This window comes from Gallinula chloropus (genome assembly GCF_964237585.1).
Source record: "Gallinula chloropus genome assembly, chromosome: 24".
Taxonomy (NCBI): Eukaryota; Metazoa; Chordata; class Aves; order Gruiformes; family Rallidae; genus Gallinula; species Gallinula chloropus.
In genome coordinates, this window is record NC_140109.1 from 409,204 (window position 1) to 431,562 (window position 22,359).

The following is a 22,359-nucleotide window of genomic DNA, read 5'->3' on the forward strand; positions in this document are numbered from 1 at the left end:
TGTTCTAGTCATCCATATTCCAGGGCTTTTTTTGTCTATTTCCTTAATATCCATAAATCTCATTCTCCACCCAGGTGGATTCCTTGCTCCTCCCCACATGATCTCCACAAATCTCATAAATATCATTGGTGACAAAGCCGCTTTCAGTACTGGCCAGCGTCACAAAGCCACTGGTTGATGTGTTCATCGCTGCATCATCATAATCCCTGGAGAGACCGTCAAACACTTTATCTTCCTGCGTGCGGAAGGAAGAGTTCTTAGTCTCAGGCCTAGTTCCAGCCAGATCTACTTCTGATTGCTTCTTGATTACTTTGTAAATATCCAGATTTGGACTGTTCCTCCTGGGGTTAGACAGCCACGCATCCTCCTCCTTTGGGCTCCCATCTATTTGCTCCCGTCTCCTTAGGGATGGAGCAAAGAGGACAAGTCATAAAACACTTCATTACAGAGGCAAATAGAAAACAAGATCACACCTCATACAGTCATTTAATGCTGACCCCTGAGGAAAGCTGACACTCAAGAACTTGGACTCAGGATGACATTTGTCATGACCTGCCATTCCAGATGTGTGGCAGCAGGCTACACACTGAAGCATCACCTGTCCCTTGCTGCCAGCTGAAATGCTAAGGCAGCAAAACATGACACTGACACTCCCAAAACCACAGCCAGCATCCCCAGCATAGCTACTGTGCATACAGGGAAAGCAAGGAAGAGAAGGTATCTCAGGTTCATTTCTTGTTGCAAAAAAAGTCACTTACCTTTTAGCAAAAAGCCAGAACCAGAAGCTGGCTGTCACAATGATCAGGAGAAGCAGCACAGGAATGCTGGGAATAAGGATGTAGGTAAGTCTCTGAAGAGGTTCTAGGAGTAAAAGTGAGATTGCAGCTTTTATTCATTTCCAGTTGCATTTGACATGCACAGAACTTCATAGAAAACCTAACAGCTGCAAAAGGCAGCAGCATCACAGCTCAACGGGCTTCTGGTCTTGTGCATTAACTATCAGTATCCACTTGTCAGAGGCAGCAAGCCTAACAGACTGATCACCTAGTTAAGCAGGTTAAAGTAGAAGCAGCTCAAATCTTCAACATGAGGAACCAACAAGCCTCACTGTCCCACTGCAAGAAGGGAATGGTAGTGCAAGTCAATGAGACATAATGTCTTTTAAAAGCTTAGGAACACCCAGCCAAAATACTTCAGAGCGCAAAATGTCCTTTATGATCTCTGAATTTGTGGAGGGAAGTCAGTGTCTTAAGAAGAAATGCAAAATTTTCATATATTTACAAACAATACATTAACAACACAGACATTCAGAAGCCATAGAATATTTTCTTCAGACCCAAAATTCTTTGCACAGCCTCAGGTTTAGAACATTCTGGCAGCCACAGCAAGCAGTTTGTTGTACTGGCAAAGATTTGAGGGAAGCTTTTTTTAATTCCAGAAGCAGTTGTCTAAATTCAGCCTTCTACATTTAGGGTCAAACACTTCAAACTGAGATGTTAACTGTTTGCAGCCACATCTGAGGACCAGCTGCTGAGTCCACAACATACCTTTGGCTTCTACAACCGTTACATTAGCATCTTTTGTATGGTGTTCTTCTGGGAATACTGGGTTGAAGAGCTCTGTTGCAACATCTGGAAAGAAGCAGATTAAAGAATATTGTAGTTATTTGAAAGAGTTTAAGAATCATAAAAAGGGAAGAGACTTCCAGCTGCAGAGATGTGTAAGGTGCACTGGTACTCTGCTGTTTCCATTTCTGCAGTGTGACCAGCAGTCCCAGCTACTCTTGCAGTTGTTCATGGAGCGTGTTCCTGCAGAATGGATTGTAGGATAGCACCAGGAAAGTGCTTAAGCCTCAGGGAAGCTTCTTGCTCCGTAAGTTTTCAGTCTGTGAGCGTCCATGACCATGAATGTAGCAGAGAGCATTCCTACCCAAAGGTGGCATATCATTAAAAAAAGCCTCAATCAGGTATCAGTAACTTACCTTGCTGAGAGTTCTCTACTGGAGCATTCGTTGGCTTTTCTGAAAGGAAAAAGATATGCACAATGTTCTCAAACTTGAACAGGCAGACCAAGTGTACTGAATATAGTCTAGTAACATGAGCACCCTTCTTTAGTGCTTCCTCTCTCTCAGACCCCATTTGGGTTCTCTAACACTTTATAAAATCCTCTGAGAATTCATACAAGTTCCAAGGCAAGTAGCTACAGATATTAGATACTGAGATTGTTTGCTCCAGCTCCTGCATACATTTAAACATCTCTGTCTCCCACCAGATTGTTCCAATGAAGCTAAGAAAGGATTTCCCTATCTGTTACTGCAATGTCCTCATACCTCCTCTTGGAGACTGGAAGCAGGTTGTTTTTTAAAGCTAGAGAATGACTCATTACCAAGAGAATATTTGCAAATGAAGTTATTTTTCATGTTGCATCTGTCATCGTTCCACTGAAACATGTAAGGACCTCCGACACCTGGTGGGGCAGATGGCTGGTGGTACATCACAACACAGATTTCACTCCCACAGGATGGCTCATCTACGTACCAGTTGCTAAGAAAATACAAACAAGCAAGACTTGACGTCACTTCCCACGGTACCACAGAAGCTCAGATGGCAACACAGCTTACAAGGGCCACAGAGGGCAGAAGCAGAGAGGATGACAGCTCAACACACCCCACCCCAGCCCACCCTCAGCCCCTGCTTCCACCATGTAGAAGTAGGAATGGTAACAAAACAATTATTTACAGTGTATCTTCTCTTTCAGGAATTCTTATTTTTCAAGAGAATTCAGTGAGCAAGGTGTTCAAGAAAGACTGGGAAGGGCAGAGTACCTCACTGCCTGGAACTCCTCTGCGAGGCTGAGTAAAGGCTCAGAACTTTCACTTTCTCTGTACAATTTCAGACCTCTACAAAATCATCTATCAAAAGAATTCCTGCTCTCTGGCTTCGATGCCCAATGCCTGCAAAGTGTCACTGCCCAGGGGACAGACTCACTCACATACCCAGAATCACTCCTGGGTACCTACCGGAACTTGGATGAGCTGCCATCTGTCCAGGAGTAGAGGTGCTGACACTCTGTGCTATTGTCTACCTCCTTCTTTTTTCTCCGGAGCCCTATCCAGAAGTCTCCATCGGAAGCTAAGAGGTTCTGAATAAACCTTTCAATCAGCCTTTGCTCTGCTTCCGCTTCAATACTGACGAGGTGGCCGCCATCAGCTCTGCAGGCAAGGTGTGCCTCTTCGTAGCTGATCCTCCGTGAGGCATCGTGAAAATACACTATTTTGTAGCATGGTTTGTGTGTTCCACCCCGGCAAACTGTCTGTCCTGCAGGAATGGAAAGAAACCATGCCTGTTAGTACCAGCAGTGGATGCTAATACTCCCATTTGCTGGAGTTCTGCACTGCACAACAGTTTATACTGAAAACACAACACAGGTAAAAAGCCTCCTGTAGTACTGGACTGGCAAATGGCATCTCCAAACTCCTACTGCATGCAACAGCTGGGGTTTGTCTGCACAGCACTGCTGTTCTGTGTTCTGCACCTCTCACCTCCCTCAAGAATCTTCTGTGACTGGGAGGCTGTTGCAGCTCATTACAAAGAAGCGATGCTGTGCCAGAGAGCAAGCTGACACGTGCAGCCTTTTAAAAGGAGGGTGTCTTTACAAGGGTTTAAGTAGCTTTTTAAAGTTGTTATTATTATTATTAAGGAGTTTAAATGGCTAGAATTAGAGATCACCTTACACAAGCAGAGAGAACAATAATTTATCTTCTGGGGTAGATGTAAGCATTTCATGGAGTATATACTGCAGTGTATCATGTTCACACAGCCCAACTGCAAGTATTTCTCTGCACCACAATGTTACTGACTGACCAAGAAATAAACAATGCCTGTTTTCAGGCTGTCCTAAGCCAAGGACTCTCATCCATGAAGCAGCATGGCTTACTCCGATTAGAAGGAAAAGCAAGATCGAAGTGAAGAGATACACAATCTAAAAATACACTCTTGGATGTTTCTCAGCAGAACAGTCCCAATATTTAGACTGCAGAAACAAACAGTTTTGTTTTACTCAGTAAATATTTCTTCTCAAGCCCACCACAGACACAAGCTGCTAACCTATGTGTCTGTACAGAAGAATAACATTTAGCAACCTTTGTAATGTACTCAGAACAAATGGGATGTGCAGACAGGTCATTATAAATGCCTCCATGGCACATGTGGTGGCTTTTCTTTATTCTTACATGGTCCTGCATGGCCATTTTAAGAGTGGGAATTCAAACACCTTTCAGACTGGAATTTTTGAACAGTTAAGCACTCAGAATCAGAGTCTGCTAACATTTCACACAGAAATTAGACCTGCCTGTACTGCAAAAGCAGTATTTAAATATATATAGGCATAACCTGTGTTTCTCTTGGTAACTTAACTCTCATGCAATTTGGTTTAAAAAGGCAAAAAACCTTACCTCTTCTGAGTGTCATGTCAACTGCCAGTGTGAAAGTGGTAAGAAAAACACACACAGCATGTGGTTATTAAAAAAACCTGCAGCAAATCTTTAGAAACAGCATCACAAACTGCATTCATGTTCTTTTCTGACACACAGACACTTCCCCCACCCTCCAATTTACTGGCAGAAAAACCTCTGTCTCATCAGCCAAACTTGCCATTGCTTTCAGCTAAGGAAAAAATTACTGTAGTAGATTGCTAGACAGACTTCATTGCCAGGTATGTTTCCAAATACAGTTTAGGTAACAGGGGACAATCGAATATGTTGCTTTAACCAATGCTGAACGGGTTCCTCTTATCTTCCCTTTACCTCCTCACTGCCTACATGGGATCTGCCTCGAAGCCTGCTGGCTCCAGTGAGCTTTGGTAATGTGAGAGACTGGGGATCAGTCAATTACACTGAAGAGTACAAAAATCAATGCAAAGAAGTACATCTCCAGCCCCACAGCTGGCAGCTGAGCCCTCACACTCGCTCGCACAGGAGTCCCACTGCAGACAAGAGCACGGCAGAATCAAAAGCATGTTTACAGACATCACAACATGAACATTTCACAGGCTTCAGACTTTCTGCTGAACACACCGACCCGCCAAGTCGAACAGAAACATCCCATTTATGTGCCCTACAAGAGCTTGGGTATCACACCCAGAGCCGCCGGCCCGACCCTGAGCTGCCATACATCTGCCTCTGCGAAAGGCACCTCGATAGGTACCAATCCTCTGCACAAAACCCGGAGGGACAGACCGATAATCCAAAGAGGCTTCCCAAAGGAGGGCTCGGACAGCCCAGTGCTGGCTGGGAGCTCAGGCTGGGAACTGCCACTGAGAGTGGGGTGACAAGAGCAGCTCTGTTCGCCAGGGCAGCGCTTAAAATTCCCAGAACCGAGGCAGAGACGCGGCAGGAAGAGCAGGAGCTGTTTATACTGGAAGAAGGGAAACGAAACCGGACTATCGCTGTGTTCCCTTCGCGCCCGGGCGCGCAGGGTGCTCCCGCCCAGCGCGGGGGCTCCGCGGGGCAGGGCTGGGCTGGCGCCCGCCCGCGAGGGAGAAGTTACCGCGCAGGGTACCGCGCGCTCATCCCTGCCGACGCCGCGATGCCACCCGGAGCCCTCCCAGCGCAAAGGAGGGAGCGGCCGCTCGCTCCGCGCCCCGGGGCGAGTCCCGGCGGGGCTGCGAGCCTGGGGGACACCCCGCGGGACCCCAGCGCCGAGACCCCCAAGGGTCCGCACCCCGCGCCGCCTTACCGCTGAGCAGCCGGGCGCCCGCAGCCCACCCCAGCGCGGCGGCGCACAGAGCCGCGGCCGCCAGCATCGTCTCGGGCTCCGTCGGCATGTGCTGCGCGCCCGGCCCCACGCGAGTGGCCCGAAGCCCCGCTGCCGCGCCAGAAGAGAGGGAGCGGGGAGGAGCCGCCACCGCCTCCTCCTTCCCCAGGCTCCGAGCCAACGGGCCGGGCCCGGCTCAGCCCCTCCGCGGGGCTCAAAGCCCGCAGAAGGGACCCGCCTCCCTCACTGCTCGCGCTTCTCACGGGGGCAGCTGCCTCTCTCGCCTCGGGCACACATCGAGCACACAACTCTCCTGCTGCCGCTGTCTCAGCTGCCCCCAGTACCTCATTTCAGAGGTCTCATCACTCCCACGTGTTTCCTCCAGCTTTATAACCTCACTGCCCCAGCAGCGTCTCCGTCCATCACAGCGTATGAACAGTAGAACCTACAGCTGCGGCCCCTGAAACGAGAGGCTGGCACTCCCCAAGCCGATGTGCAGTTAAGAAACTGCTTCAAGACAGAAAACAGAACACGGGAACTTTGTTTCAAGCTGCAACAGATGCTAAGCCTGCTTCCAGGTGGCCAGGAAGCTGGGGTGCCCCTGTTTTCAGGAACACCAGGTGTCCAGATAAGACTTCAAAGGCTCAGCCTCTCAGGGCATTTTGCAGGGTGCAGGAAGGGGCAAGAGCACCAAAATCAGAGAATCCCAGACTGGTCTGGGTTGGAAGGGACCCCGAGGATCACAGAGTTCCAACCTCCTGCTTCACTGACAGTTTTGCACTTTTCCTGCTCTTTTGCTTTCATGACTCCCAAAAACCCATAAATGAAGTGTTTTAATTTCCTGCACAAGGAGGAGGCAATAAACTGAGCCTTCCCCCCATCCCTGGCCTTGTCTCACAGTATGTTATCTGTTATATGCATATGAAACTCTTGAGTCTGCTGAAATCAGGGAACAGATGAGCAACAATAAAATAGAGGACCTACTGAAGGAAAAAAAAAGAGTCATTAAGAGTGTCTATTCTGTCCATAGAAAATATTTTGACAGATGTAGCTCTTCCCAAAAGATGAAATATTTTCTCTGCCATTAATCAGTTGTCACTGGAATCAGGGATCATCTTGGTCAATACAGACTATAAATATTTTATGAGACATTAGTAAAATTGGTATGGTCATATTTCCTAGTAATGAGTGCTAACATACCATTACAATTATCTAAATTAATCGAGCACTAATCAATATCCTTTCTCTCTGGGTTTGCTTCAGTAAATACAGTGATGTGTACTTTTCAGATGAAAATGTTTAAAATAAAACAGTAATAGTTTGATGAACTGGACCATAGTTTTCTTCACAGGCCATAACCTGCTACATAAAACATGATTCTTAACACCCCCCCCCATACAATTGACTGTCATTTCAGGTACAGAGCTCCACCAGTTGTCCTTGGCACAGCTTCAGGGCAGCTTCAACTTTCCTTCTGTAAGTATCTGATGATGGAAGGAAGAAGTCTGTAGGTGGTTCCCTTATACCTACTCTGCAGCTGCTCACCTCTGGAGACATCACACCTTCAGCCTTCTGTATCTGTTCCACATACTTCTATTTTCCTTTTAGAGCTTCTGAAGGAGCAGTCACATTAGAAATTAATTCCATCTGATGCCCAGTATTTACCTGATATATTTGCTTTCAAATTGTATGGTTGGAAGCTGCAGATTCATTGCTCAGCATTTAGGTTGCAGGTATTCAATGACACCATCTTGCTTAAAGTAGTGCCAGTATGAGAAAAATGGCCTTACTTAAATAATTTAAATGGTATTCATTAAAAGGAAGAAATTGCTGAATCAAGGGCTGTGAGGCACCTCGTCAGCATTTTCAAAGATGATGTGGTTTTAGGAGTGGAGAGCACCTACTCTGTAAAGGTAGCTGTTCTCTCTAATTCTTCACACTGAAGCTTCACCCATGGTCCAAATGCACCTTTCGGTCCTCATAGCTCCCATCTGAGCGACACAGCTATGCTTGAGGAAGGAGATGAATATTTTGGAGTAGACAGGGCAGTGCTGATGTACTTTAAGGGCAAAAGCAACCGCCCCAAATTCACAGCATGGAGTGGTATTAGCAGCAAACGTGTAAAGAATCAGCCAGCCACTACTTAAAAAGAAAATCCTGTCTGTCCTGAATTGAGCAATGATTTACATGCACAGGGCCAGTTAAATCTGAGAAAAATAGAACCCCTTTGGCAAAGAGCATGAAGGGGAAGCAAGTGCAATGCCACATGTAGCCAGAACAGGCTGTTGTAGGTCTGGTGGGGCAGTTTGCCAATTCTTTTCAATCCCAGATTAACAGTGAGGGTGGATGACCTTCAACTTGTGTTTCTGCTCGCATAATCCTTACCTGACAGCTGCAGGGATGTGTTTATTTTAAAAGACACATGTTGTCACTGGAGAATAACAGCATTCCCATCACTCAGGAGGTCACTGTCCAACGCCAGAAAGGAAACAGCCTGACATAGCCAGATGGTCAGCAGCCTCAGGCCTCGTGTTTGTTACAAATCAAGGACTCCTTCACTGCCTGGTTTAGCTATGTCACACCTATGTCACTGACCTAAACTTAAGGGAAGTCTGCTTCAGGTGATGCCAGGTATTTACAAAGGCTTGTTTTACCCTGTGTATCTTAGAGATGTGTGTATGAGGACAGAGACAATCTGAATAGGAGTCCACAAGAATGATGAAGTACATCCAGGCAGAATAATTTTTAGGATCTAGGGACATAGATAAAACACAAAGAAGTAAAGTACAGAACAATATTATAATAACAGCTATTAATACAGTATAAGCATGATTAACAATAATGATAATATTACTACTGCTAATATCAGTAGTACCAGAACATCTTTTCCACCAAAATAGGTCCTGAGTGTTTAGACAAAGGAAGAAAATACCCAAACTAAAATTTAAGTATGGTCTTACTGGATTAGTTTTGATCTTTGGGTTATGTGGATGAGAAATCGTCTCTCTTGAATAAAGTCGTTAATGATCAGTAGTTCATTCTAAACTTACTGTTTGTCCTGGAAGACTGAAAAATAGAGTTTATATAAAAGTACAGTTTATATAAAAACTGAAACAAAAGACTACAGCAGCAATAGGAAAGAGTTTGGCATTTTTTAATGTGCTAATATGGTACCTGAGTGGTCCAGTGTATAAAACTCGTCCGAGTTATGCTGTCAGAAGGAAGGAGACTCATGCTTTTTTTCAGAGCCAGCTTCAACGCATAGAAATTGGACACAGGAGATATACTTGGTTCAGCATTTTAATAAACTTTGAGAAGAAGGACTTAAAAGGTTGAGTAAGGAGGAAGGAAAAAGGAGCCTTTTATGTCTAAAATGAATACGTCATTCCTGAAAGTATCCTTTGAAATCTTGTTTTCCAAGTTACTTCTCAAATTACTACACTTATCAGCTTTAAAATTTCAGTTCTACTCTCTACTGTTGTGTAATGAAATTAGGATATGTAGTTCTTCAGGAGGACAGATGTTTAACCTTCTATGGGGTAAAAACTCATCTATCTCTGCTTTGTATCTTTCAAATTACAACTGAAGGAAAGAAGTGCCTTAATACAATACAGACGTCTTATTCTTGATTTTTCTTCTTCTGATAAACATCCGGCCAGGCCAAGCAAAACCATTAAATCAGTAAATCTAGAGTTCATTACTGATAACAACAACAAAAAAAAGTCTAAATGGACCTCTTCCTTTTTTATTGCTCAAATTTAGTTTATGAGACCTTCTTGGGGAGCGGAGCATGTGAAGCCTGCAGCCAGTTCAATAACTCTGTTTAGAGTTTCAGTGATTCAGTGAGAAAAAAACTAGAGACAACAATGAAAAATAATAAGCAACTAACAATGGACAGGCAGTAAAGATTCCTTTGGCATACTAAACAGAGAAATTTAGATGCCCATAGTTGTATTAAAACTGGCTCAATTTAAATAACTGAGGTCCTTTCATTGGGTATCTCTGTATAGAATAAAGGGCCTTCAGCTAAGTGCTGCCACAGTCCTCCCTGTCATTCTGACAGCACTATAGTTGCTGCTTCTGCTGTGACTCAGTTTCCCTCCTCAGTCCCATGTCCCTAGTTTACAAGATCCCACACTTGCCCTGTTCCCTGTCAGCCTCCACCAGTGTGGTTCAGATCCACACAACAGAGCTCCCAGGTTTTGCTCTCCTGAAATTTGGATTCAAACAGTAAATGGCACCCGTGACTGATAATAATGTGAACAGTATTCTTATTTCATTCAGTGCATTAATTTTAATTTTCTTAGACTTAAGTGAGGCTTATAGCATGTCCTGTAGTTGTATAAAATAATTGACTCATGGAAATTAATCAGTCATCTTTATGGCTGTCCCATGCCCAAAGCTGCAAAAACCTTGCCATCAACTATTGTTACTGAATTTGTAAAGAAATTAATGGAGGATTCAGGGAATTGTTGCTAGCTTCAGCCAGAGCTCAGAAAGAAGGCTAATTGATAATAATGGATGAGATGCATTTTGGAATTATTAATTAGAAAAGGAGGATTGCTGACTTGCAGGAAAGGATTGCAGAGCTCAGCACTTCCCTGCACCTCATGCATATTGCTCCCATCTGGCCTGCTTCCCGAACATAGGCTGCAGGGTTTTCAGTAAAAAATATGGAAGGTTTTACTAAAATGAGAGAAAAAAAAATAACTACAGAGTCTGGCTGAACATTTTAATATAGTATTTAATGCTAGTTTTAATTTCCATTATCTGTGTGAACTGTATTCATGGCATACATGTGGAACACTAATTCAGCAGTTAGATGAACGAGGGCTCCAGCAGAAGTTAGTATCTCAGCAGCAAACACAACTGCTGTCTGCATCTCCCTTTGCTTCACAAAGTAGCAGGAGGAATTCCAAGCTACTTGGTCCAATCCCACTGCTATGCAGGATGTGAACCTCACTGATCACACGTCACTTATTTTGCTTCTTTTCATGGCCAGTGTAATGCTCGAGTCACTGCACAAATGTGAATATATCTCTATACACACCCCCCTCATAGCATGCACATTGCATCGATCCTGTGCACCAGTTACACACGGCTGAAGTGCTGAGTGGGTGGCTGCATGCTGGATTGATGTTAGCTCTTGTAAAACTCCATTAAGTCGGAAGTCTCTGGGCAGTCCAGAAGGATTCAGTCTGAAAGATGCTGCTATATCCTGGTTATGCCTTCCTTTGGAAGGAGCATCATCTATAAATTCAGTTCTGATGTGGTTTGCTAACAGCTACAGTTTATTCTGCAGCTGAGTAGTTTCTAGAAAATTTGAAATGGCTTAGCCTAGCAGTTCTTGAATTATATGTCTCTAAAAATACCACCTAAACCTGTCCTCAAGTGACAGGCTGAGGCAGAAGTATTTCTATGCAAGCAGATTTAATAACTGCCCACTACCAAATTTCCCGCATCTCTCATTCAATGAACTCTTGGCACTCGCTGCTGCTGGGCACAGGCTAATAGAGAAGATCTATTAATAACTAAGACAACTAAGAAATAAACTCATGCTTTGAGCTGTGCTTCACACCAGGATTTTCTGTTTGGAAGTGCATGCAGCACTGGTGTTTTTTTCCCCAAAAAATCATCTACTTTTGCATATGGGCACTCTCAGTTGGCTGCTCTTAGATACTAAATCAAAACAGACATGTGCTCACTATGAAGAAATTAAGTGCACAGCCCACTACTATCAGCCCTGCCCCAAGCCAGCGTGACTTAGCTGGGAAGAAGTTTAAACTAACCCTAAGAAATCAGATCCATCATGCAAACCATACAGTGGGATGGATCCAGGCAATTTTCACTCCTGTTCATCACATCATTCCTGAAGTTCCAGTATTCCACCAAATGACATGTGGTGAATGGAAATATTAATGAAAAATGAGTTGGGATCAGTGGTTCTCACCAGAGGAAGTTAGCTTTTAGTTTGATTTTCTCCATGCTTTGAGCTTCCAAGAGTCTCTCTCTCACTGTTTTTCTAAATAAGACAAATGGGAGTCAAGTGAGCTCCTACTAGCACCATCCTTCACAAATGGCAGCTGAGCTGTAATGTACTTTGGGGCCACTCAGAAAGTTAGAGATCCCGGTGTCTGCATCCCAAGAAAGTAGGTATCAGCCGAAATACCCAAGTGACACACACTCAGGGCTGTAGCTCTTCTGTCATTCAGCGTTTATCAGCATAGGTCATTGTTTATTCCTGAGAATTAATTACTCTGAGAAACCTAGGCAACAAAGGTTTAGCAAGCTGGGAGCGACCCGTACTTCATACTTACTTCTAGAAAGTTGTGGGCCATGGAGAGCAGTGTTTCTCTCTGGAAAGCAAAGACACATTCAGCGTGCCTGGGAGGGTTTGGGGTGGTGGTGCAGGGAGGGCATAAGAGCCTGGAGAGGTGTGGAAGAGGGGTGTCTGGTGCAGGGTTTAGGTGGAAGGTGTGAGGCCCTTGGGAAAGCGCTGGGTATCAGGAGGATATGTGAGGCCTCAGGAAAGGTGTGAGAGCACCAGGAGAGGTGTGAGGCTCTGGAGAGGGGCTGTAGGAGGAGCATGAGGACCCGGGGAAGGTGCAGGACCCTGCAGATAGCTGTGCAGCCCCCCAGGTGGTGTAGGGCTGCAGGCAGGAATTCCTCACAGGGTGGGATCCCTTCCTGGGCAGGTGGCCTCGTGTTGCCAAGAGTAAATGGAGCTAAGTGTGAAACCAGTGGCATTTGACATGCATCAGGCTGACACACACATAATCAGAAAGGGAGCTGATGTCTGCAGGCCTTGGGAAGAAACTTGCCACTTATTCTCACAGCTTTTAGTGTTCTGTGTGCCACACAGCTGCAAAGTGTATCACAGAGCAAGGTACGGTTCAGTTGGCTTGACAAACGCACCGATGCCTTTTGCATGGGTGAAAGGAGCCCAGAACATCTCACTCTCTTATTTCACCATCTTGCCTACTGGGTGTTTCTGCAGAGGGGTTATTCTGTCTTGTCAAAATTCCCATGTGCCTGGTTTCTACTGAGATATCTTCCAAGCCTTTTTACCTGGCTGTGTGGCTAGTGATTGTTGCTTTAGGCAATCAGCTAACAACACTGCCTAGTAACTAGGCTGATGAAAGAGGTGGTAACCTTTCGACTCCTACTTTGATGAAGACTTAGACTTTGATAGAAAAATCTCTTAGGGTAGGTTCTAGCATTCTTAAGTATTTTCTCAATTATTAAAAGTCTTAAATGTTAAGCAAGTGGTCTGAGTAAAATACATTTATCGCATATGGTGACTTTGATATCTAATCATTGCTCAAAACACCCTTCACTTGTTAAATAAGACATGAAAGCTAAAGGAAAATTATTTTCCCAACACTTGACATGAACTGAAGGGTGCAGACAAAATAGTCTGAGTCCAGTCTCGGTGCATAAACAATTAAGTACACAATAAGTCTTCATGTGGTTAAACAATTTAAACACAAGACAGCATTCTTGGTCCAGGAAAGTTCCTAAGTATTTTAGCACCAACTTCAAGAAATCTAAGACTTCATTTGACATTGCCAAGGTAAGCACACGCTTCTGTTGGACAGCTAAAATTCTGGAAATAAAGCTGTAAATCAATAAACATTCACAGTAATTTTGCAGTATGAATAAGGATGCCATGAGGAAGTTCTGCAGTGCAGTTTTCTGTACTGAGGTTGTAGCAGGGAATCCTGTGCCTTGTTTTGATGGCAGTGAAGTTAGTGATTGCAAAGCAATGGATACAATCAGCTAACTACACTGCCTACAAACCAAGCACTACTCTTGTGATGGAGTCATGGCATTGAAACCTAGAAAAAAAGGAAAGCGCTTCCAATAGTTATAGTAACATCCTTTATATCACAAATGAATTGCTCTTAATAATTAAAAACTGCAGTGGATGCATCACAAAGATCATTTCAGGAGAGCAAAGACGAAGCAATGAAACACTAAAATTTAAATCATTATACTGCACCACAATGGAAATGGGGCAGGAGATAAGCTGTGGCGTGCAGTCCCTGCTGCATGAACGCAGACTCATCGTACTTGTGTTCAGAGCTGGAAGTGCAAATATAACTGCAAAACTGGTCCAAACCCAAACATTCAACATGAATAACATTCTACCTGATGTACAGCATGTCAGCTGTCAGTGCTTATGTCACAATAATACAACTTATCCTTGTTGTCTACTTGGGCGATTTGAGTTAATGTCTTACACTGAGGGTTTCATGCAATTTCCATTTGAAGGTTTTCAGAAGAAATTGCATGCAACTAAGTAACAGCAACAGTAACAGTAACAGTAACAGTAACAGTAACAGTAACAGTAACAGTAACAGTAACAGTAAGAACAGTAGAGGTAGAATTTCACTACTTCCTTGAACTTCAGAAAGCTTTTCTTTTCCCCAGAAAAACACAGAAACACGGATTATGCTGGTAGTCAGGTACCAGGCTGCTCAAATCTTTAACACTAATTTTTGGTAGCTGAAGAAACTGCCAAATCTGCTCTGCAGAACAAAACTGAGTATGTGCAAGTAGTTATAATCAAGTGTTCCTCATGTCTAAGACATGTGTATGTAATTAATAACGTGATAAAACTCTTTTATATAGATTTATCAGGCTATTCCTAAATCATGAACAAGACAATGTCTGAAAATAAACCACCTTTTGCTGGCTTTCACCCATAAATGCCTTATTGTTAAAATGCATGAAGTGATTCAGGACTTACCCGCAAGCAGCTTACCTTGTGTTCATCCTGCAAAGGATTTATGTACCATAAAATGCTTTAAAAGATTTCAGGGAAAGGGAAGACCAGCTAACTTCTTCCCTCTTCATTTCCTTCCCTTTCCCACGGCTGGCACAGCGATCTGAGCACCCTGCAGCGCAGACATGCCTCTGGGAATGGTTCCTTAGGTAGCCCCTGGGCACCCCATCTCCTCCGCCGGGACTCCTGGGTCGGAGTGTCCCCAGCCTGGGCTGTGGGTCAGCCCCACGCCTGTAACCTTTGTGTACAGGCCGTTGTCATGGCCACTCCGCTGGGGCTGGCGCATGGAGACTGGGCCGTTGCTTTGAACCATGGCTCCTGCCGTGGAGGTTTTGTTGCGGAAGAGGTTTCTATGGGCAAGGCCAATGGGGAGCACACACAGGGTTTCCGCCCTGCTCCTGTGGGCAGATGGCTACAGGCTGGGCCATAGGCACTGAAGGTGACCCAGGCTTTAGGGTTACATGTGGCAGTTCAAGAAGGTGCCTCTGGGCTGATACCTGGATGCTGTGGCTTCAGCCTGATTTTATTCACACCGAGACTCTTGCTGCCAGAAGAAGAGGCCCCAAAAGAGGCAGTCTGGCAGCTCAAAAGAATGAATGGTTCTGGTACTAGGCTGCTCAGTGCTGGCCTCTCACTCCCTTCCATTTCTGTTCTCCTTTCCTTAAGTAAGCCTTTGCTATTTAATTTTTCACAATTAGCACCAACACAACCTCACCCTGCTGCCTCTTGTGTTTGGAGGAGTAGAAGGTGGATAGATAACTCCATATGGATTGGTACAGTGCTGACTGTCCCCACTTTAGGCTGTGCTTTGTTACATGCAAGCACAGAGGCAGAGCAGGAAAAAGACCTTTTGTGTTCTGCATTGCCCCTTTTTGTGGAGAAGGAACTGAAAGACAAAACCAATGTGCTCTTCCTTGCTATGTTAGCAACAGTGACAAGGTGTGATTCTTAGCTAGTGATGTTATCCACAAGCACCATAAGAATGAGACTTTCTGTATGTATCTGGGTTATCTAATTGACCTGAGATGCTTTTGAAGGGCTTGTCCATTAAAAATGTCTGGGCATCCCACCCTCTTCAAGAACTGCATGCATCTGTAAGGCCCATGAAAAATGTGTCCAGCTGGATGGCTCAGATCTCCTCATTTCTGAAAATCATGGCATGCAAATAGGGAGGGAGAAAAAAATGACAAAAGTAATCAACACTTGATTACATTAGCAGAAAAATTTACAAGGCTACAGCAGTAGCTCTTAGACTGCATAAAATAAGCCCAGAGAGCTTTGCAGCCTTTTCTAATTTTAGAACATGCCAGAGCAGCACCATTCTTTTAACCTATATTTTATTGCTTTGTCACTGAAGATTGATGATCTTCAATTGATTTCTAGCACTATGTGGAGCTCAAACACTTAGGTTTCTCTTCAAGTGAATTTTAGCTTTTCTCAATTCCTGTACTCTAATAAGGATTAAATTAGAAGAATTAGAGGGTGCTAAACATGGTGATGTAGCCCCAGGAACTGCAGTTTTTCTCTTCTGGAAGATGACAGTTCACAGAATAAAGGTAGAAGCAGGTCCTGAAGTCAACTGTTATAGAACAAGTTGTGAGCCAGGACATCATTTGCAGTTGTGGAATACCATATATATATCTACACCTTATCAGGTGTATATATACATAGACACATGCATATCTCCTGCATCTGCCCTGTGTGACACCATCATACCATCACAGTTTGCCTGCTTACCTGCACAATATGGGTGACCCTGTTTCAAAGACCTTTTGTACCAGTGAGAGTTTTCCTTGGACAGGAGGCTCCTCCTTATTAGTGTAGTTAGCATGGTCATGTGTGCTTTGCATAGTAAAATACAGTACTCATGGTAAAATAGTTAACCAGAAGAATTATCTTTAAGTACCGATCACTTGGGCTTTTACATAACACCTAACGAGTAACTAAGTAATCAAGTAAAGATGAAAACCTTAATTGAAATGTGGTTAATTTCTGAAAAACCTATTCTTAAGCCCTTTCATCAGACCCAGAAAGTGCCTATTTATATAAGCAGAAAGGGAAAAATATGTGAGTAGTCACCGTATTAAAGTTTTAGCTTGTGTCTTTGGAATCAGTTGCTATCTTCTGTCAGTCAAAGAACAGAGTTCTTTTTTCAGTTTGAACAGAGACCACAGGATTTAAATAAAGAGATAAGTGTTTAACATCCAGATACAAGGTTTCTTATGCCCTCTGACATAAGGGCATAGTCCATTGAATTGGTGCTGGGTTTTTATATCAATAGTTACGACCTGATTTTTATGTCAATAGTTATGAACTTCAGCTGCTTACCTGGAGAAATCGTCTGTCTTCCATCATCCCCCAAAATCAAATGGCTTGTAGAAGGAAGATTGCCACTAGCAAGCTGCACTTTGCTTTGTAAATTCAATGTACTCAATCCTTTAAAGCAAGAAAACTGAAAAAAGTTCTGCAGGGCTGATTCTTGCCCATAGTGTTTTTAGGGAAGCAGTGTTTGCTCTTGGTTTGGCCTGCAGTTACTAGAGAAACTGTGTCTGACTCCTTCCCTTTGTACTTCATGTCCAGGCTTGCCTGGTGACCCAGGAGACCCATGATTTAATCGGGTTAAGAATGCTTGTGCTGAGTTAGGGGCCTGATCTGAATCCCACTGAAGTCTACGGACAGATTTCCACTGATTCCAGTCAGCTCTGGATCAGCCCCATGAATATCCAGGCACTGTAAAGCAGTGCTTTTTAGTGGATTGGTTTTTTTCTCTTCCAAATAAGGATTAATAACCAATGGCACCATTTAACAAAAGGCACAAATGTTTACTCATTTATCTCATGCATCATGTCAATCAGAACACTTGGCTAACCATCATGTGTTTTGCCAAATCTGCTGGCCTGCTTACAGCTTCTGTTTGGATGCAACAGGGAATGGATGGGAATGCAATCTATTGACTGCTACTTAATGGATCTCACATTGGGATAGCCTGCTGAAATTCTGTTTCTTAGCTGATTGTTACCCACACAGAGTACTGAGGGCTACATTTTCTTCAAGCCATGGAAAACTGACAGCATTATGAAGGATTTGAGTTTGATCAATCAATTTAAAAGAGCCAGTTCTTGTCACTAAAATGGGAAGCCAGGAATACTCTCTGCTATTCTGCTTTCTGTGCCATCAACTTTTGAACTCCTGACTGATATTAAAAATAAGTTAAAAAGTTCTCAGAAACTTAACTTCTGTATTGATGACAGCCTTAATAATTAGAGCCAACTGGATGAATTGCCAGGAACTTTGCTTAAATTTTCATGTCTGTCATTATAAATGTGTGCCATTTGGCCTGAGTTTTATCACCTAACATCCAAGGAATAGCACCTTCTTGCATGGCTGATTGCACTGCTGCAATCTAGTTTCTCAGGCAAGGCGTTTGTTTACTTCTGACTTGCAGTTTGTATGTTAGCTGTGAGAACAAACAGCTCCACAAAAGGAGGTGTTGCAGGGATTCAGACTTCCCTTTGGTTGTCCTTTGTAGAATCTAGTCACTTCATTCTTTTGTCACAGAATTTCTTGACTCTCAGGGCCTGCCTGGACAGGTTGGAGAAAGACATTTCAGATAGTTGATGAAGTGTCCTCTCTTGGGGAAATTATATGGGGGGGGGGGGCTTGATGAGAATGCTGGTGTGCTTCTCTGGCAGAGTTATTAGTAAATCCCACAGGGTTAAAAATTCATGGGACATTGCCTCTCAGGATTGAAGATTGTTCCAGTACTATTCAGAGGTATACAACGAGTCAGGAATTGAGACCTACTTATAGGAGATCTGGCATCTAGCTGTATCTGTTAGTCTAACCCCCCTCGTTGATGGATTCACTCTTAAAATGAGAAACAAAGCCTCATTTTTTATTACACTCACTTTTTATGCAGCCCTATGTGTTTCAGCAAAACCTATGTGATCAGAAGTCACTTGAGAGCTTTTTTTTCCCGCTCTTGACATGTTACCATGCAACAGATGTTTAAAAGCAAATTAAAACTGATGTGTCTGTAAACACAGCCCTCAGTATTTGAAGGAATGCATTCAGATTGGAAACTGACCCATCAACTGCCTGCCAATTTTAAAGTAAGTTTAATCTCTAGGATAAAATTCAGGCCTTAGGCATGGAAGTCCAATTCTCCTGTTCAAGAATGCTCGTTTGTTGCACAGAGCTGATTTTGGCATGCCGGATGCAGACAGGCAGCAGCGAGTGAAGATCTTCACAGGCTGCATAGAAAGAGGCTATCCCACTCCTAAAAAGCTTTGTGTGGAAATTTTTACCAGCAGTGGATGGTGGTGGTTTCCTGTTGTCCTAGTTCATTCTCCAAATAGCATGGAACAGGCTTCATTGCTCTCTTGCACTGGATGTGAAAGGGAAGGAATGACTCATGGCTCGTGTATGGAGAAAAATCCTCATGTGTCATCACGATTAACAAAGTGCAGAGCACATAAGAACACTCTTGTGTTCCAAACACTAGAGCACTATATTAAAGCTCCTGACACTGGTGAATGCTTTTTCTGAAGATTTATTATCTATCTATCTATCTATCTATCTATCTATCTATCTATCTATCTATCTATCTGTCTGTCTGTCTGTCTGTCTATTTATCTATCTATCTACCTACCTCAGACTTTGATTTCTCATTTATTTGAGTACTTATTGAAAGGTGCCCATTAGTTAAGCAAGTATTTTGATATGTGAGAAAAATCAATTGAAGACACTTTTTTTTGGTGTAATTTATTACTTATTCTTTAACACCAGAGTTTGTACTAAATTCCTTTCTAAGTTTTTTTTTGTGTGTGTGTGATGTAGAAAGAACCTGTAAAGAGCAAGGAACTAACTCTGTGAGCAGTGCAGAAAAGATATCCAGAATTAGGTGATAATTCGTGATTTAGGGTACATTTCTGTCTTCTGTAAAGGTGTGCCTGCAGCCCTATTTTTCTTATTCCCTGCCTCGTCTCACAATCTGTTCACATGTGCCCCAGCACATTAGCTGTGTCCCTGCTAATTAGTGCCTGGTTTCAAACAACGAAGCACTCATGTTTGAGCAACTGATTGTGTCTGAACTCTTTAACAGAACCATTCATGCTCTCCATGAAATGTCTCAAAAAAGATAATCTCTACTAATAATGTAAGCATTTCTTTAGCTCATTAGGAAAATTAACCCTGTGATAAATACAGAGTCATGCGATGCCAAATGCGAGGGCTTTGTAAGGAAACTTACTGTTGTGTAAGGTCTCCTAGAGGCAGCCAAGTGCCATTTTAATAATTAATTAATAAGCCTAGTATTTTTTTTCATGGTAAATATTTCCCTTAAATATTTCAGAGATATTTATGAGATAGACCAATGGATGCAACAGAATACAGTACCATGCCAATGAAATACCCTTAGAAAACACAGCTGATATTGGAAAGGACTCAAACAGATTGGAAATAGCTTTCAACCTTGCATGGTAGTTAGCATGATAGTGCACACCTGAATATTATTACCTTCCCCAGAGCCACGTGGATTCCTGTTCTATATAAACCCCAAAGAAGCTGGGCCACAGGAATTGTGAGGGAGGGTTTGGGCTTTGTTTCTCCTAAGCCAGTATAAGTGACATAGGTTTAGAGCATAAGCTGTATTTCTTTGGTGACTTTCTGAAGCTGCTTATGAAACAGGTTTTGGATAATTCTGGGCTGGGACGGTAATGTTTGTGGTTTTCATTGTATATAAAAGAACCATGTAGTAGCAAGAGCTGCTGGCTGTTGACTGTAATATGGAAGTGGTACATAATGGGTACTGTCTTCTAAACTCTCTTTTAATGCTCTGTTAACTTGCTTAGTGTGTCTTCTAATAATGCATTAAATGGCTTTCACTACCCAGAAGTAAGTTTATCAATTATTTGGCCATTAGGCTTATTTAGGCTTTATCTGTCATGGCATATACAGGCTTTTCACTATCTATCCTTGGAACTTGATAGTACCTTAATGTTATTAAATCTTTCTAGTGTAGTGTCTCATCTCTACTGATGACTCTCCAACAGCTAAAGCCCCTTCTGTGCTTCAACTTAAAATGAAAGATGAAATTGCTGCCACCGTCTTCTTTATCACAAGGCTAGTGAAAAGAGAGGACAAGCTGAGCAAGCATAAAATGGAGATGTTTGCAGCTAAGCTGACAACAATTCTGTTTGAAAAGTATAAGGATCACTGGTACTTGGACAATCCATCCAGAGGACAAGCCTTCAGGTAAGAGGACCCTTTAGTAGAAGGGGAGGGGGAGTAGAGCCTTTGTGTGACACTCAAGATGAGTGAGTAGCCTTCCAGTGCCCGGAGTCCTTGGACTGGAAATGCCCTGTAGCTACCCATTAAGCTCGAGGGAAGAGGTGTTATTAGCTGGTAAAGATGCGTGTATTTTGGAAGTGCAGGTGTAACTAGAGAGCTGGTGTGGACAAATTAAGACACTATGCACATGGTGTCTTGAGTAACTCTCTAACTTCTTGAACACAGAATTCAAATGGTCTTGAACTGACTTGTAGAAATGTACCTACTCTTAATTATCTTAAATTACTGATGAAGTGAGTTTCTGTTATGTGTTCAAACTAAAGAAAGGCTTGTTTGGTTAGAAAACCTCCTTTTAGGTGAATTTGGTAGTTTGGGTTAGTGGGAGATTGCATCAACAGGCCAAATGTCTTGAGAAAATAGTGGACTTCAGCGTATTCTTGCTTGAGCAGAACTTGCAGAGTTCAGTGAAATCTGAAATTCAGCTGCACTTTATTCTTAATTAGGTGTATAAGGATAAACAGACATCAGACAAGAGATCCACTGCTGGAGCAAGCTTGTATGGAGAGCAATGTGGACTTCAGTAAGCTTGGTTTGCCAAAAGAGATGACACTATGGGTTGATCCATTTGAGGTGTGTTGCAGGTGAGTGGATAAGCTGTGACTAATATAGCAATGCCCTGTACAAACTTGATGAACTCCAAGCCTGTTACTGGAGACTTAGTGTCTGAGGGTGCACTTACTAGTGTCAGCTGAGTACTAACATATGTCCATATTGTTAGTGCAGAGCTGTGTTGTACAAATACCTTTCAGATATGGTGAGAAGAACAGGCCCTTCACGATTGCGCACTTTGAAGGTGAGGAGAACCTGGAGCTCCCTCAGCAGATCAGCTATGCTGTTGACAGAGCAGCACTAGACTATCATTCTGGCATTTCCTCAGATGAGGAGAGCTTTCACAAGGAGCCAAAAGCTATCCCTACCGTCAGCAATCCTAACAGTGTCTATCAGGTAAGCATGTGGTAATGGTTCGTGGCTTTCAGTAAGAACTGCTACCTGCACCCTGGGCTCCATCATGGGACTGTAATAAAGTTATCAGCTGAGGGCCAGTCTCATGTTCACACTCTCAAACACTTTAATCTCCTTTCTTGCTGTTTAGCTTGACTACTGCAAGGCACCCATACAGTCCTGGTCTCAGTATCTTCATAGGAAGACCTATATGACTGATGGCTCATACTATGCCCAGCACAGGGGTTACAAACTCTACAGGTCAACAGCTGCTTTAATGGGACCACGTGTTGATAGATACCACTGGATCAATACCAAACGGTAGATCTGTGGCTGCACCTGTCGTAGGCTGTTGAAACACTGAGTTATGGGATGAATGCTGGCACTGGAGTTTCACAAAAATAGAAAGCACGTACTGTCTAATCCCTATCTCTTACTGTGTAATCTGTTTTATCTTTTTAAATGTTTTATTAATGTTAGCATAAGCTTGAAAAATGTGAGATTCTACTTGTAAGTTAAAAAGGA

General features: G+C 43.2%; 2 protein-coding genes across 2 annotated transcripts; one reads left to right on the forward strand and one right to left on the reverse strand.

The window, feature by feature from the left end:
* Positions 1 to 43: 43 nt before the first annotated feature.
* Positions 44 to 5,802, reverse strand: LAYN (layilin; the record flags this gene model as incomplete). Its single annotated transcript, XM_084275071.1, has 7 exons — positions 44 to 401; positions 759 to 861; positions 1,548 to 1,631; positions 1,982 to 2,020; positions 2,386 to 2,543; positions 3,020 to 3,317; positions 5,736 to 5,802. 7 exons carry the CDS (start codon positions 5,800 to 5,802, stop codon positions 44 to 46), a joined length of 1,107 nt encoding a protein of 368 aa, XP_084131197.1.
* A 14,821-nt stretch (positions 5,803 to 20,623) lies between these two features.
* BTG4 (BTG anti-proliferation factor 4) lies at positions 20,624 to 22,159 on the forward strand (the record flags this gene model as incomplete). Its single annotated transcript, XM_084274864.1, has 4 exons — positions 20,624 to 20,796; positions 21,336 to 21,473; positions 21,642 to 21,837; positions 21,986 to 22,159. 4 exons carry the CDS (start codon positions 20,624 to 20,626, stop codon positions 22,157 to 22,159), a joined length of 681 nt encoding a protein of 226 aa, XP_084130990.1.
* Positions 22,160 to 22,359: the final 200 nt, after the last annotated feature.